This window comes from Sylvia atricapilla, chromosome 2, assembly GCF_009819655.1.
Source record: "Sylvia atricapilla isolate bSylAtr1 chromosome 2, bSylAtr1.pri, whole genome shotgun sequence".
NCBI classification, from domain to species: Eukaryota; Metazoa; Chordata; class Aves; order Passeriformes; family Sylviidae; genus Sylvia; species Sylvia atricapilla.
The window spans coordinates 76,407,951-76,421,960 of NC_089141.1; the positions used below are offsets into that span (position 1 = coordinate 76,407,951).

General features: G+C 38.0%; 1 protein-coding gene across 1 annotated transcript in view; it reads left to right on the top strand.

The window, feature by feature from the left end:
- The window catches only part of PCCA (propionyl-CoA carboxylase subunit alpha), a 270,508-nt gene that overhangs the window by 162,931 nt on the left and 93,567 nt on the right, over positions 1-14,010 (top strand). The window contains exon 19 of the mRNA XM_066313485.1: positions 1,144-1,246. Within this exon, the coding sequence (XP_066169582.1) occupies positions 1,144-1,246 (103 nt within the window). The remainder of the gene's footprint in view (positions 1-1,143; positions 1,247-14,010) is intronic.

Genomic DNA, 14,010 nt, shown 5'->3' on the forward strand with positions numbered 1-14,010 from the left:
ATGCATGTGACATAATGTATTTACAGGTTTTAAGACTCTGAAGGCTGCAATAAAAGGTGTAGTAAGTGCTATAATGTACACAAGATTAATGTTACAGCAGAAATTATCCTTAGAGGAGATGTAAAGGTGCTAAAATTATTTTCCCTACAGATTTCTTACAGAAAAATCTAACTGTGTAAGAGTCAGTGTGGACGAAAAGCTATACCAAAATGTGTTTTTGTTTTAATGGAGTTGAAATCACACCTTCCTGTCTTCCCTTTAGGCCAAGTGGTGCATGCTCATGGTAATATATGGTGACCACTCATTAGAAAAGTTGTCATATACTTTTGGACACCAGTTGTTATGGCAAAGTGGAAGAGACTTGAGAAGTTAGAATGAGGAAATTGAAAATGTATATATATTTAAATAAAATAGCTGAAAATTGCATGTTTCACTCTGAATTGCCAAGAATGGAGGCTCAGTTCTCATTCCTTTGCTGCCAGGTGTGTGCTTTTTTTAAGTTGAAAAGATTCAGGTCTCCTGTATTACTTGATAAATGGTGCAGCCACAGAATGCTGCAGGAATCAGTATAATCCTGCATGTGGGCTGTGATGATACATCATTATTTTTCCAGTACGAAGGGCTTTGTGGAGGAGATACTTAAAAATGTATATTAGTTATAAAATTACTTGTATTACTTGTTTGACTGAATCTTTTGTCTGTAATTGGCTTTTAATTAAGGTTTACTGAGAATGAGATTAAAGAAATAATGATTATATTTTGCCCTTGAAAAGACTGCTCCAGTTATCACTGTTGCTATTCTCCTGCCAGCCCACTTTCTCATCTGCTTTTCATCCTGTTTGAGCTAATTCTGCAGCAAGTGCTGGCTGCATTCAAGGGCCTCCTATAACTTTATCAGCATACCCAGTGTGTCAAGGCAAATCTAGAAAGAAAGTAAGAGTGTATTTTCTCCTTATATACTGTTTGATAGAAATATGTATTTAGTATATTTTTTTCAAGTATGCTCTCCAACTGTCTCTATAGATTAATGGTATTTTATATCCTTCATGACCATCCTATGAGGCAAGTGCTTCTGGTTAACTTGGGAGAAGCATGAAATCTCTGTTAAAATTTTTTCTTCTGTCTATTTTTTTTTTTTTTTAGAATTCCTATTGCTAAATCAAAGAGAAGTAGCTGGGAGCTCTCTGTGCATCTAGGAGATGGAACTTACCCAGTTGCAGTTTCAAAGGATGGCTCATCGTTTTCTGTAAGTACTGCTCATTTTCTAAGAAATTCAGTGGATGGAGTCAATATATATCATCCTTGACACCTGCTAACATTCTCCATCTTTTCATTGGCTAAGGATAGATGTGTGGATTGTCTTTAGTAGGCATTGCTGTGAATTACCAAACAAGACCCTGACAGTTAAAAAGTGCTAGTGTATTGAGATTTTTCTCAGGGCTCATGCCAGTGGAACATTTTTGTATATAATTGTTTATTAAATTAGTTCCTAAATTATTCTGTTTAGTGTCTCATTTAGAAGTAGCATCTTATACTCCCCTGTAGTTATATGAGAGCAAGAAAATAAATGCAATGTTGACAAAAATTGCATTACCTTAAGCTAGTGTTTAGAAAAACAAATCAAGGATCCAAGTGAATTGAAAAAGCAATCATACTGGAACTGGAATGGAATTATTCAGCACTCTGTGGTAGAACTGTATGTGGTCATAGTAAAATGCCAGTGTTTCAAGATGTGCTTATACATTTCAGATGAATGTGTATAAACTATTTTTTTTTTTTTGCAAATATTCTAAGGTAATTATTTAAGCACTTAAAGTAGTCAGCATGAAAGGCAGAAGGACAAGCCATGACAGTAGAAGAACAGTAGTGCTGTGTTTGGTAATTCAGCTGTTCAGCAGAATAAAGTCAAGAAACAAGCTGGTTGAAGTATTAAGAAGATAAATTTATAGGGAGAAATACTTTTTATATCTGCTAATGGTGATTCCATAACCAGAAAGAGATTTTATTTTTTTTTTAAATAGGCAGTTGACTTGGATAGTATTTGTTGACTCTTCAGCAAAAGGTTTCAAAAAGGCTTTAATAAGGCAGATTCTCTTAGTATGGCAATAACACACCCTACTTGCTGAATTGTAGTTTTGGAAGCAAAGACCAGGTCTGCATGCCGTTTTTAAAATCTGTATAATACTCCTAACAGGCATCCTGTGAACTTGGATACAGCCCATTCAAACCACAGAACACTTCTGTCAGATTTCAGTTCAGTTTAGGGTTGGGCTGGCATTGGCTTGTGTGACAGAGAGAGCCCTTCCCAGGAGCAGTCACTGCCCTCAGCCTTTCCACCTTTTTTGTTGCAGCACTGCTGCTGTGTTGCAGCACAAGAGCTGCCAGCTGCTGTGGGGATGAGCATGCTGTTTGCTATGAGTGCTGTGTAGGCCCTGGCTGCTGTGAGCTCACAAATCTAATTCCCACAGTTAGACTTCTCCAAACCAGGGAGCTGTTTAGCACAGCCAATTACACAAGCATACATCTGCATACGTGCACACATTTTTGGGAAATTTGCTTGAGTCCAAACCTGTCTCTCGCTTTAAATGGAACTGCTAACGATTGTGATGACTTACAACAGTATGAGAATTATAGCTAGTGTAAACCAGTTTGACAAGGTATATGTGGAGTCTGATTTCTGATCTTTTGGTTTGTTATTCAAACAATAACAAATGTGAAAGTTCTTTCTCATATCCTTGTGTCCCTGCAGTAAGTTACTGCTATTACCTTCAACTGCTAGGCAAGGAGGCAAGGGCATCCCTCAGTGTCAGAGAAAGGGGTGCCTAAGCACTAGGGAGAAATTACAGGTACCAGGTTAGGACTGGCTGTGTGCCTAAAAGCCTGGACTGGAGGGATTTGTGACAATTGCTTTCGCATTTTATTTCCACCCTAACCATGCCTGTATGCTTGGGGAGATATAATTCCTTATTTATTTGTATCTGGAAAATACCTGGTGAAATAAATCACGTTAGGTGGATTTCAGGAGAAGTCTTTTTTGCTAAAACCATATACCAATAAAGATATAGTGTATTAAAAATTGTGCCTGAGCTTGAGTATGTAAAAAAGCAGGTAACTCTTTTTTAATAGCATGGTTGTTTAGAGTTAAACTTATTTTTATTGTTACTGGATAAATAGCAGAGGACATGTTACTCTTCATCAATAATTTTTTTTCCTGGTGTTCACCTCTGATTGTGCTGCAGACAAGAATATATAGTAAATACAGCACCATCAAAAATCTGACTTGTTATTCAAAACTTTACAATGGAAAACCAAAAACTGCCTTAAAACTTCAAAGAAGAGAAGTCAAGACTAGGAATGGGAAATCTTGTTTCTGATCAGGAGTTATAACGTACCATCAGGAAAAAAAAAGGAGAAATTCGAAGCTTGCTTTATTAACTTTGCTGTCAGAAACACAAGCCTCACTTTTTGAACTTCTGCATTTTCTTTTTGCTGTTAAGTTGGTGTGACAGAGGCTCCTACCCTTGTGGGTTGTGTCCCCTCGTGGCTTGTGACAAAGATAGCTGAATCTGTGGTGCAGTTAGCTAGCCCAGTGGGAGGGCCACCTTCACATTCCCCTTCAGAAGTTAACTCGCACCGCAAACTGTGCTGTGCAGCAGCAGCATTCGCATCCTGATTTACTTTGTTTACCACAGGGACTCCTCCAGCAGTGACTCCTTTCTTTTTTTCCCTGTAACTCTGCTCCTCTCGCCAGCCAAAAGCTCCCCAGCTGGCAGTGTGCAGTGCTTTGCGCTGTGTGCAGGGAGTGTGAGCAGCAGGCTTCTCCATGGTTCCCGCTGTTCCGAGCGGATCGTTCGTCAGCATTTTGGGCTGTGGGTCATCTGTGGTTTTCTTCGTTTATCATGAGATCCTTAATGAATGGTGCACTGTTAACTGCTCATCGCTGCTCTTTATTTTTCAGAATTTTGAGTTTTGAAACCATCTGTTTTTAACTATTTTGCTTGTAACAGAGGTCCTTGATAGGGGCTGGCTTTAGGCCACTTTAGCAGCCTTGATTCCCAAAATTGAAGGATTTGAAGGAGAAGTGGTCAAGTGTAAGTGATGCTCTTTGCCTGAAGCACTGCAAACAAAAATATTAATTTTTATGATTCCAGTAGAGGCTAAAAACTTCTGTGAATCCTAATTTGATCTATTTTCTTTTAAAATAGAAGTAACTTGGTTTTTATTCTAAAGCCAGCAACATATTTGCTAGTAATAAAATTTACATAAAATTATTGTACTAGAATTTTCAGTACCAGACAGTTGTTTCTGGTGATACCCTATCAACATAGCAAATGCTTTTGCAATTAAAAGACTCCAATGACCTGACTTGAAAATTAAAATTTAGCAGCTTTAGTAGGACCTTGCTTGTGTACAAAACTTGTGTACAAAAAACTTGCCAATTAAATTGATGTAAATGTCATTTATTCTTTTTTTTTCTTTGTTCTATATATTAATTGCTAGAAGAATATTTAAACTAACTGCTTGTCATATATACCACAGTTTTTTAGAGGACAGATGGTCAGATTCTTAGCTTTGATTAGTGTTCTTCTTCTGCTTAAATTTTTTTCTCTTGTCAATTGAATTAAAGATCTTACAATCAAGATTACTGCTAAAATAAAATTTGAAGGAAGAGTACTCGCTTTGCATGAGACTAATGCAAAACAGCCACAAGCAGCCCAGAAGCACCCCACCACCAGACTCTGGAATCTTTTGTTTACTTCAATTACAAACAGGAATCTTTCCCATCTTGCCATTTTCAATTGTTAGTCTGGCTATCAGTTGTGTTTGTTTTTTGATTTTGTTGATTGAGTTTTGCTGTGGAAGGTTGGAGTTTGTTCTTCCTTTACAAAACTCGACTGTTCTGCAGGCTACTGAAGGGTGGGAGAGACAAAATCAAGTGGGAACCTACATATATTGAGGAAACTTGGTTAGCTGTGTGGTGTCCCTGCAGCATATGAATATGACCCTCCAAAACCAGATGTCAGCTGCCAAGGATGGTCCAGTTCCATGTGATGGTGGGATTGTTTATTCATAGGATGGTTTGAGTTGGAAGGGACCATAAAAGTAATTTAGTTCTAACCATCCTTTCAACCTAATTTTAGTTCAATGAGGAATTTGTAACTCTATTCTATGCAGTAAACTTAATTCTTGAAAATCTTTTTGCCGTTATCCATTTTCTGATTATTTGCTACAGTGTAGGAATACTCTGTCTTTAGAATTCTTTATTGATGACTTGCATGCTTTCTCTGCAAGTAGTTGTTACTCTCCTTTTTCCTGTTTGAAAACAGTCCTTTCTGTTAGGGTTCTTCATCTCTGCAGTTAATGCATACCTTCCCAGACCGCTTAGCCTCATCTTCTCATCAGTTTAGTTGTCAAAGAATTTCCAGATGTTTTCAGTTATAAAGTAGCTTCTTATCATTGAAGTTGTTTATTTTTTATTTTTTTTTAAGCATAAGGTGTCATAGTTCAGAAGTTACTTTGGGCAAATTGAAATTCGATATATTTCCAGAGGGACCTGTATAGGTCAAATGCTGAATAAGAGGAATAGAGAAAGCTAAATTCCTTAGGTCAGGTTGTTACTAGAATAGGCTACCATTTTCACAAAGCATTGTATCACTTCCTAAATTCAAAGTTAAGAACAGATAAATGTAGTACAAATATGAAATCTGTAGAAAAACTTTTTGCCACTTTTTCAGTCCAGTTGGAAATGAGTGTTTTATATAATTTTTAGGGAAAAACACAGATTTCTTTTTCCCCTAATCTTTTTCTTGAGAAGTAAAGAATTTATTTGATACCTGTGTGGGTGGAAAATCAGCCTGCGAACCTCTTAACATTTCTAAGAGAAAACCTATTGTATAGTACGAAATGCCAGCGTAAAAATAAAATGTAAGGCAATACTATCATCATAATTTGAATACATCCTATATGATCAATATAAGTAGGTGCATATTTTTGTGAATGCGTTACTTTAGTTAGTGAATTCATGTTTATCTAATTATTGTTAAGCTTTGACTGAAAATAAAATAAGCATTTAATTTGGAGAACTTTGATGTATTTGTTTTCTGTAAGCTTCATGACTGATGGGTAAGTTGATTAGAAAACTACTTCAGAAAATATTTTCATTGTGTCATAAGGGGGAGGAAAAAATACCACCCAAAAATCACATGGAAGTATGAAAAGCATCAAGTGGAACAAGGAATAGTATAATGGAAAATTAGAGCAATGATACAGAAAGTTGCTGTAAGCAAGCTTAGTTCACATTTAATTCCTTAAACACAAATGTGAATGGAGTAGGATAATAATTCAGCGCATATTAAGTTCTGTCTTTCCAGTAGTCCGTGTAGAAGAATAACATTGCCTATCTATCACTATAAAATTAATAACCTTGTTAAGAGAATTAATAAAATACCAACATTATTAGTAGTATTTTACATTTCTGATGTGCTTCAGGCATACAATAATTAATTGGTCATATGAAAGAAATATGAGTACTGTATTAATAGGGATGAAAAGCAAATACCTGTAGGAATTAAAACAATAAGAGGGGCAGCCAGTTGTAATACAAATTAACATATATCCCTAGAAGCAGTAGATGAAGACTTTCTGCTTAGATTAGTTCTAAGTATATATCGTTACATGTTTTTATTTGAAATAAAATGTATTGTTCTCATGTCCAATATTAGTTTGAATGAAAGGGATGTGCATGTGTAAAGGCACTAGTGGGTGGGGCAAAATCTGTTGGATAATCCTTACAGCTGTAAGCAGAAAACTTTCCCTGCCTTTTTCCATATGGTTTGCATTTTACTTGCAGCATAGCACACGAGCTCTTCGTTGCAGTATACGTACAGTTGTGCAAACAAAACTTTGTTACAGTTCTGTGGGTTGTATACGTATAGAAACTATTGTTGTAAAGGTTGTATATCTACTTTCAATCTCTTAGTTCAGTCTCAAATCCAGAGCATTTTCTGTTTGTAACAGCTGTGTGTTTTGTATAATGTCACCTTAATGCAGTATGCATAATCTAGTGCTGTGGTGAGAGCAAACCCCCTAATTTCCACCCTTGGAAAGCACTGGCTATAGTAGTCGCATTCCTGCTTGTTGATGCACTCTGTGGCTTTACAGATCCTGCAGTCCCTTTTCTGTCTGACAGATTTACTGTACAGGTAGAGGTTGCCCCATCCTATCATGATGGGATGGGGACAAGTGCTCCTGGGAGGCAAGCATTCTGCACTTGAGTCTTTCAATCTGAGGAGAGCATTGATCCCTGAGTTTTGACTCTGTGGCAACTGCTTTAATTGGTATATTTCTGTGACTGCTGACATTGTAGTTTTTTAATGAAAGTGGCCTTGACCTCAGTATCTTGTTGTGAACTCAGTGTTTCTGGTCTGCATTTCCACTCTGCCTCATTGAATGTCTCAGCTTAAGTGCTGGGATCCCTTACATGAAAAAGAGATAAATATTGAGTATACTCATGTGATAATCTGTATGTACTTGGGTGTGCTTTGTTCTAAGCCAGAGGAGATGCAGAGTGTGTCTGGATTGTACAGGTTTCTTAAAAACCATGCTAGTTTAGCAGTACGTATGTGCTGGTGCATATTTGCTTTGTAAAGAGAGATTGTTGGTGTGAATTTGTATGTCTCAGGTAAGTTTGTTCACAGAGTACTCCGTAAGCATATAGAGAAAATACCTACAAGGTTGGGAATTAAAAAGGACTTGAGTAATGTATTTATTAACTGTGTGGCTTAAAATATGCTCTTCCCTCTGTGTCAGGGCAGTGTAATAACTTGGTTATAGTAATGTTTGGAGATTTTTATTCTGCTACAAAACTCACAGTAACATGGTCTGGCACTGGTATGTAGCCTACAAGACATTTCTAAAAAGAAAATGTAATGAAAGGTCTGAAATGCTAAAATGCAAAATATTTTAAAAGCAGGCATGGTCAATTTGGATTAGAATCAGACTTCACTGCTTTAAAAGATATTCCTTAGTAGGCAGAGGAAGAATTAGATTTTTACAATGATTAATTCTAAATTATCTGATGAAGTGTTTTACCCACACAGGTGGCTTCATAACACAAATTCCTGTGGTATGAAAATGGATTCTATGTTCTGCCATGGGTAATGATCCAGTTGTTCCAGGAATTCCAATGAGCAGTAAACTGAAATAGAAATTAAAGCTCTGTAACAATGCAGAGCAATAACATAGCATTTTCCTTCTTCAGAAAGTCATGTTTCTGGCATACAGCATTTAATTATCATATCACCCTTTAGTCTTCCTGTGGTCTTCTGGTGGAAGACAGAAAATACCTTGAGGAATGGGTGTTGCTTCAATTCATTTGTGTGCCATGCACACTTGACATCCTGCACCACAATATTCATATAATGATTTTCTAATTTCTAAAAGCAGTACTTACATGGATGTTACTTTGATGCTTTTCTTACCACTAATTTCTCATCCAACAAAACTGGAAAGGAAATACCCAACCAACTCCATCCTGTGCCCAGAAACGCCTCTAACATCCCAACCCCTCTTCCCAAATTTTGTAGAATGAATAGATTAAAAAATGTTGTGAGCTCCTCCTGCTGGTTCTGAAGAAGCAATAGTTGCATTTAAAAGACTGCTGATATAGTGTTAAGAGCCTGGCTTATTACCACAAAAGCCATAGTTAACTCTGCAGCTCCTGGATGCTGCTTCATCTTTAATTCTGTTCTCTGAGGAAATTTTAACACATTTTATTTAATATTCAGTATAAGACTATTTTTTTGGATCTCTTGATGCTTTTGCATAAGGAGGAACTATAAGGTCCGTTGCTGTTTTGAGTTCCTTTCTTAGCATTAAATTTCTTTGCTGCTTTCCCCCCCCCTCCTTTAATTTTTAAATAAACCAGATTATTGAAATTACTTAAATGTAGCTTTTATGGCTCATGAAAAATAGCGCTCCTGTCGTGGATAGATGTGCGTCAGCTGTGACTAAATGTTTTGATGTAGTCTTCTCAAAAGATAGACTAGAAGAGCTTTCCTTTGAAATATGTGAAGCAGTTTTAGACACAGCTTCTCAGATGGATCTAATTAGTCTTTCATACAGACTGGATGTCCGTTTGTTGCAGCTGAATTCTCATTTCATTCACCCATAACTAGAAACACCTCGCTTCAAACGTGTTTCTTCAAAGAAAGAAGGGTTTAGGGTTCCGTGTTTTACTGCTTTTTGATGTTGGTTTCCCTTTAACTGAGAAGACCTTATGTTTATACAACTGTTATTATTAAGAAAACATAGCTTTGTTCATGAGGGTTCATTCGGTATCAGTGTTGGCTATTGGTGGCAGTTGGAGATCTGTGGAATAGATCTTGCTATACAAGACTAGGGGGACAGCTGTATGGCTGGCTATTAAGCTTGTTGTAACAAAGATTTGAATGCAAGCAGGATATTCTAATAAGACCACGGAACCTGGTTTGTGGGAAGATGAAAATTAAGATTAGAGTACAAATGATCAGGCCCATTGGTGGATAGCAGTGCTATTTGTTGTTTATGCACAGTGCAGTGTCACCCAAGAGACACTGTGCTCTGTTCCCCATTTAGGATGTGTTTACATGGTGCAGTTTAGTGCAGCACAAAGGAGCCTGTGCTGACTAACATAGTTTGGGCAAGTGCTGCATTAATGCTGTTGTACTGCTCCTAGCTGGAATAACTTGTTAAGAGCTGGCATGTGCAACCCTGTGAAACAGTGCATTGGGCCATGTTGTGACACTTCTATAGTAAAGAATATCATTAAAACTGTAGTGGGAAGTGTCTGATCAGTGTTAAATAATCAGAGTGTGATACTTGGATACAGCTGTGATTGATCTTTAAGGAAAATGAGTGGAAGAAAGGCAAGATGACAAATGTTCTGTCCTTGTCTATCCCCCACTGGCTTCTTTGGGGTCATGATGTCATTTAGACTAAGTGGAATTTGCAGGAACAGGCTGGTGGTGCTTTACTTCTCTGCTTCCCAGAAGTGTAGCTGAACTGTTTTTGCCACTGGACATTGCTATTCACCTCTTATCTTCCCTGTGAAAGGAAGGGCAGTCCAGCCCTGCTGCCTCAGACAGTGGCACCTTGGACATGCTGGTGCGAGATGGAGTGGGCTGTGAGCAGTTTCGCATTAATGGAACTGGTTGGTCTGCTGGGCTGTCTCTTGGGTCCCCGTTACTCATGCACAATCAGTAACTCCAGCACACTTTTGTGTTTGCTGGGAACCATTTACTGTAATACCTCTTCCTGTCCTGTGCCTCACCCAGTCATTTCCTCCATTTGCCTCTCACCGTGTCACCTTCCTTTTTTTCAATCTTCTGTCCACAGAGATTCTCCGTTTGTCCTGCCAGAAAGCAGGACTGTGTCTGCTGTGTATTCACTCACAAGTTGGCCAGTCCAGCTGTTGGGTGACAACCAAATTGCCCTTGTCTGTCCAAGAGCTGAATGGAAGCACTCATTTTGTCCTCTGTGCAGCTTTTCATTTTCAGAAAATTTAAAGGGATTTTAATATGTCTGGTTAATACTGACCAGTCAGTGGGTTCAAAAGTTGAGTGTGTGCTGGGAATTTAGAGGAGGGACATGCAAATAAACCGTGCATTTTGTTAGCCTCTTTTTCCTTTTGAGATCAGGCTAAAGGTAGTGTTACTGAAAGGGTTAAGAAAGAAAACAAGGCTGTTTGGAATGCAGGAGAAGGGAAATTATTTTAAATTATTAACAATGAGTTGCATTTCTGTCTATGGCTTATCAAGAATAGAAAAAGGAATCAGATTTAAGTAGTTATAATCTGCTGCAAATATTTCATGTTCTGGAGAAAATTTACGTATCTCAAGGACACACAATAAATTGAAATCAATTGGAAACCAAAATAGGCCTATAACTCCATAACTCTACAATTATTTCAGGTCATGTTGTATGCACCAATATGCTGGATTGACCTTGGCTGAACACCAGACATTCACCAAGTTGCCCTATCACTTCTCTTCAGCTGGACAGGGCAGAGAGAATAAGATGGAAAATAACTTGTAGGTTGAGATGAGGCAGTTAAGTAAACAAAAGTGAAAAGTTGCACACACACAAACAAAGGAAAAGACAAGAGTGTTATTCTCTGATTTCCATCATCTACTTCCTGGGAAGAATCCGTTCCTAAAAGGTGATCATGCATTCAAAAGCTGTACCTTATGCCTATTGACATCTTGTTGCTCACTGCTGCTAATGTGTCATTTTTCAGGTCCTGCCTCTTTTGAGTTTGTTCTGGTTTCATTCTTCTGTTTAGTCCTAGGAATTTCCATTCCTCAGTTGTCTTGACTGGTTCATGTTCATTGTCTGGCTAGTCTGAGTCTCCCCTTTGGACTTCCCCATCAATTACCAATTAGTCTTGGTTCTCTTCTATAGAATTTTACGTATCTGTGCCCTTCTCCACAGACCTACAGGCTTTCATCCATGTATTGGTCCTTATTTTCCAGGGCCTCAATGTTGATTTTGCTTATCCCATTTCTTCTACCGTACAGTCTGTTTGGTAGTTCTGTTTCTAATAACTCTTTGACTCTTTTGGTAGTTCTCTCTTTACCCTCATCTTGTACTTCTAGCTCCTTCTTCTTGAACAATCAGTGCTTACTTCCCTTGCTTCCATTCTCTGAGATAGGTTTCATGTGTTTCCGTTACCACTTCCATTTATTTCCTTCATTTTTAGTCATCTTGCTCAGTGAGTTCCCTCCTGCCTCCTTATTACTTGCTCCAAATTTTCCTCTCCATCTTTTCTGCACCTCCCTCCCAGACACAGCTAATCTTTGTCCCAGCCTGCTTTCTCCAGTTATGGGGCCCTCAGTGTCCAATTTTTGTTGTGTGAGGGTTGTTTATGGCTGTGCTTCTTCCTTTGCTGCTCAGCTCTAGCAGGAGTAAGCACTGAAATTCCAGAGGTGATAGTCTTATTAGTTTCATGTTTGATCTGGTATTCCACAATCTAAACTGAAAATTTCAGTGGGAACCTGTGTTCCTCCCAAGGCTAGTATATATTAAATGCAAGGAAGAATCTTCTAGAACTGTGGCTGTGAAGTGTGGTGACCTACAGATATAGATAGGATTTGCTTTTTGAAATGCACGGAACCTGCCCAAAGTTATGCTGGTTGTAGGAGAATGGTAGAGGTACATTCCAACTGTTTCACTTCCCAGGCAGATTTTCAAGCCTCTGTTCTAAATCATAAATGAGATATTTCAGCCTTGCATAGAAAAGTCAATAAAATTTAGTAATCTGGCCAAAAATGTACTCTTGTTCTGTGTCAGAAATAGCTGCATATTTTCTCTCTGAAATTTCTCCTCTCTGAAATCACTCCTGAATGACTGTTCAGCCTTAATAGAATCCATCTGAGTTATTAGAAACTGAAAATGCAGTGTGATAATGGACAACTTTGGTACTAAAGGCTCTTCCCCCTCATTCTGTAGCTGTGTCCCAGTCCCATGCCTTTTGGCAGGCTCTTCCTCTGCTACTCCCATGCTCCTGTCTTCATTCCAGCCTTTTCTTTCTGTTGTGGGTGCCCCCTTGTTTCCATCACCTAACCTCTATCAGCTGTTTCCTTTATTGCTGTAATTGCTGTGTATTTTCACACAGTGACCTCTTTGTCACTGTTGGAGCAGCCCAGCTGTTTGATGGCAACAGACTAGTTTGCATGCATTGTTTATCCTGTTTCAATTTAATATTTTCTCCTAGCTGATAGAGGAGGAGGGAAATAACCATACACCCTTCATATTAAGTCAAACTGGCATTATGATTTTGATGATTGTGAGGTTTGAATACTGTTAATTTATAACAAACATATTTTTGAATAACTTAGCTTCTTTTGTATTAGTTTTATTAACTGACCTGTCAAAGGAAAGCTACATTGGTGGCAAATCATCATAATAAAAACACAGAATGCTTTGGGTTGGAAAGGGCCTTTAAAGATCTGGTTACACACTGACTCACCCCTGCCATGGGCGAGGACATCTTCCACTATATCAGGTTGCTCAAAGTCCCATCCAGCCTGACTTTGAACATTTAATATGCAATAAGCAAGAATGAAGACTGATTTTGTTGTCTAAAGGTAAACAGCAATAAATGAAGAGAAGGGTAGAGATAGACAGATAGATAGTCTATCCAAATCTCAGAAAACTGGAAACCTAACCTTCTTTCGTTTAACAATTAAACAGACCAAGAGCAAAACTGTCTGGAGTAAGATAGCAGCAACTTTCAAGATAAAAAAGAAATAGATCCTCTCTTTGGCAAAGGAAAACTTGCAAGAAATAGATTAGTTAATAGGAGCATAGGGGAAAGGCCCCAGGGATGGTCATTGTCAGTCACAGTCAATCAGTCTATGCAGCCAAAGTCTGTGGTGAGGTCAAGTTGTTTTGGCCCCTTATGTGGGCTACATCTGCAATCCAAAGTGAACCATTGGTGATGTAAAATTGTTCATGCTGACTTTGCAGAATATGAATCCTCATTACTTCATTTATTGTAGTTTATATAATAAACCCCAATTCTCAAGATGTGGTTTTGCTCTGTAAAAATGTGCTTGAAAAAACTGAAGTGCCATATGGCTGTAAGAATGAATGCTTTTGGAAGTATTACAGAGTGGGATCTTTTGAACCTGTTGAACAATTCACATTCCTGACAGAAGCTGGTTCAATAGCTATGGGTGTGTCCCAGAAAATTCAACATTAGTAATGCTTTCCAGAATAGGTGGGAAATTGTTTTGAAAATGGTAGTGGGAAGTATGTTCAATGTTGCACAAAACTCTGTTTATTTTTCAGTCATTTGGGACTATTAATCTGCTTTCCTAGATCTGCCTGGCTCTTTCTGTGGATATTCTTCAGATGGAATTTTTTAATGGTCTCCATTAGTTTATCATTTTAACATGGGTACAGATAACTGGAGTGATCAGCAAATGAAATTACTTCAGAGTATAAACTCTTATTCTGTCTTTGAGGTTA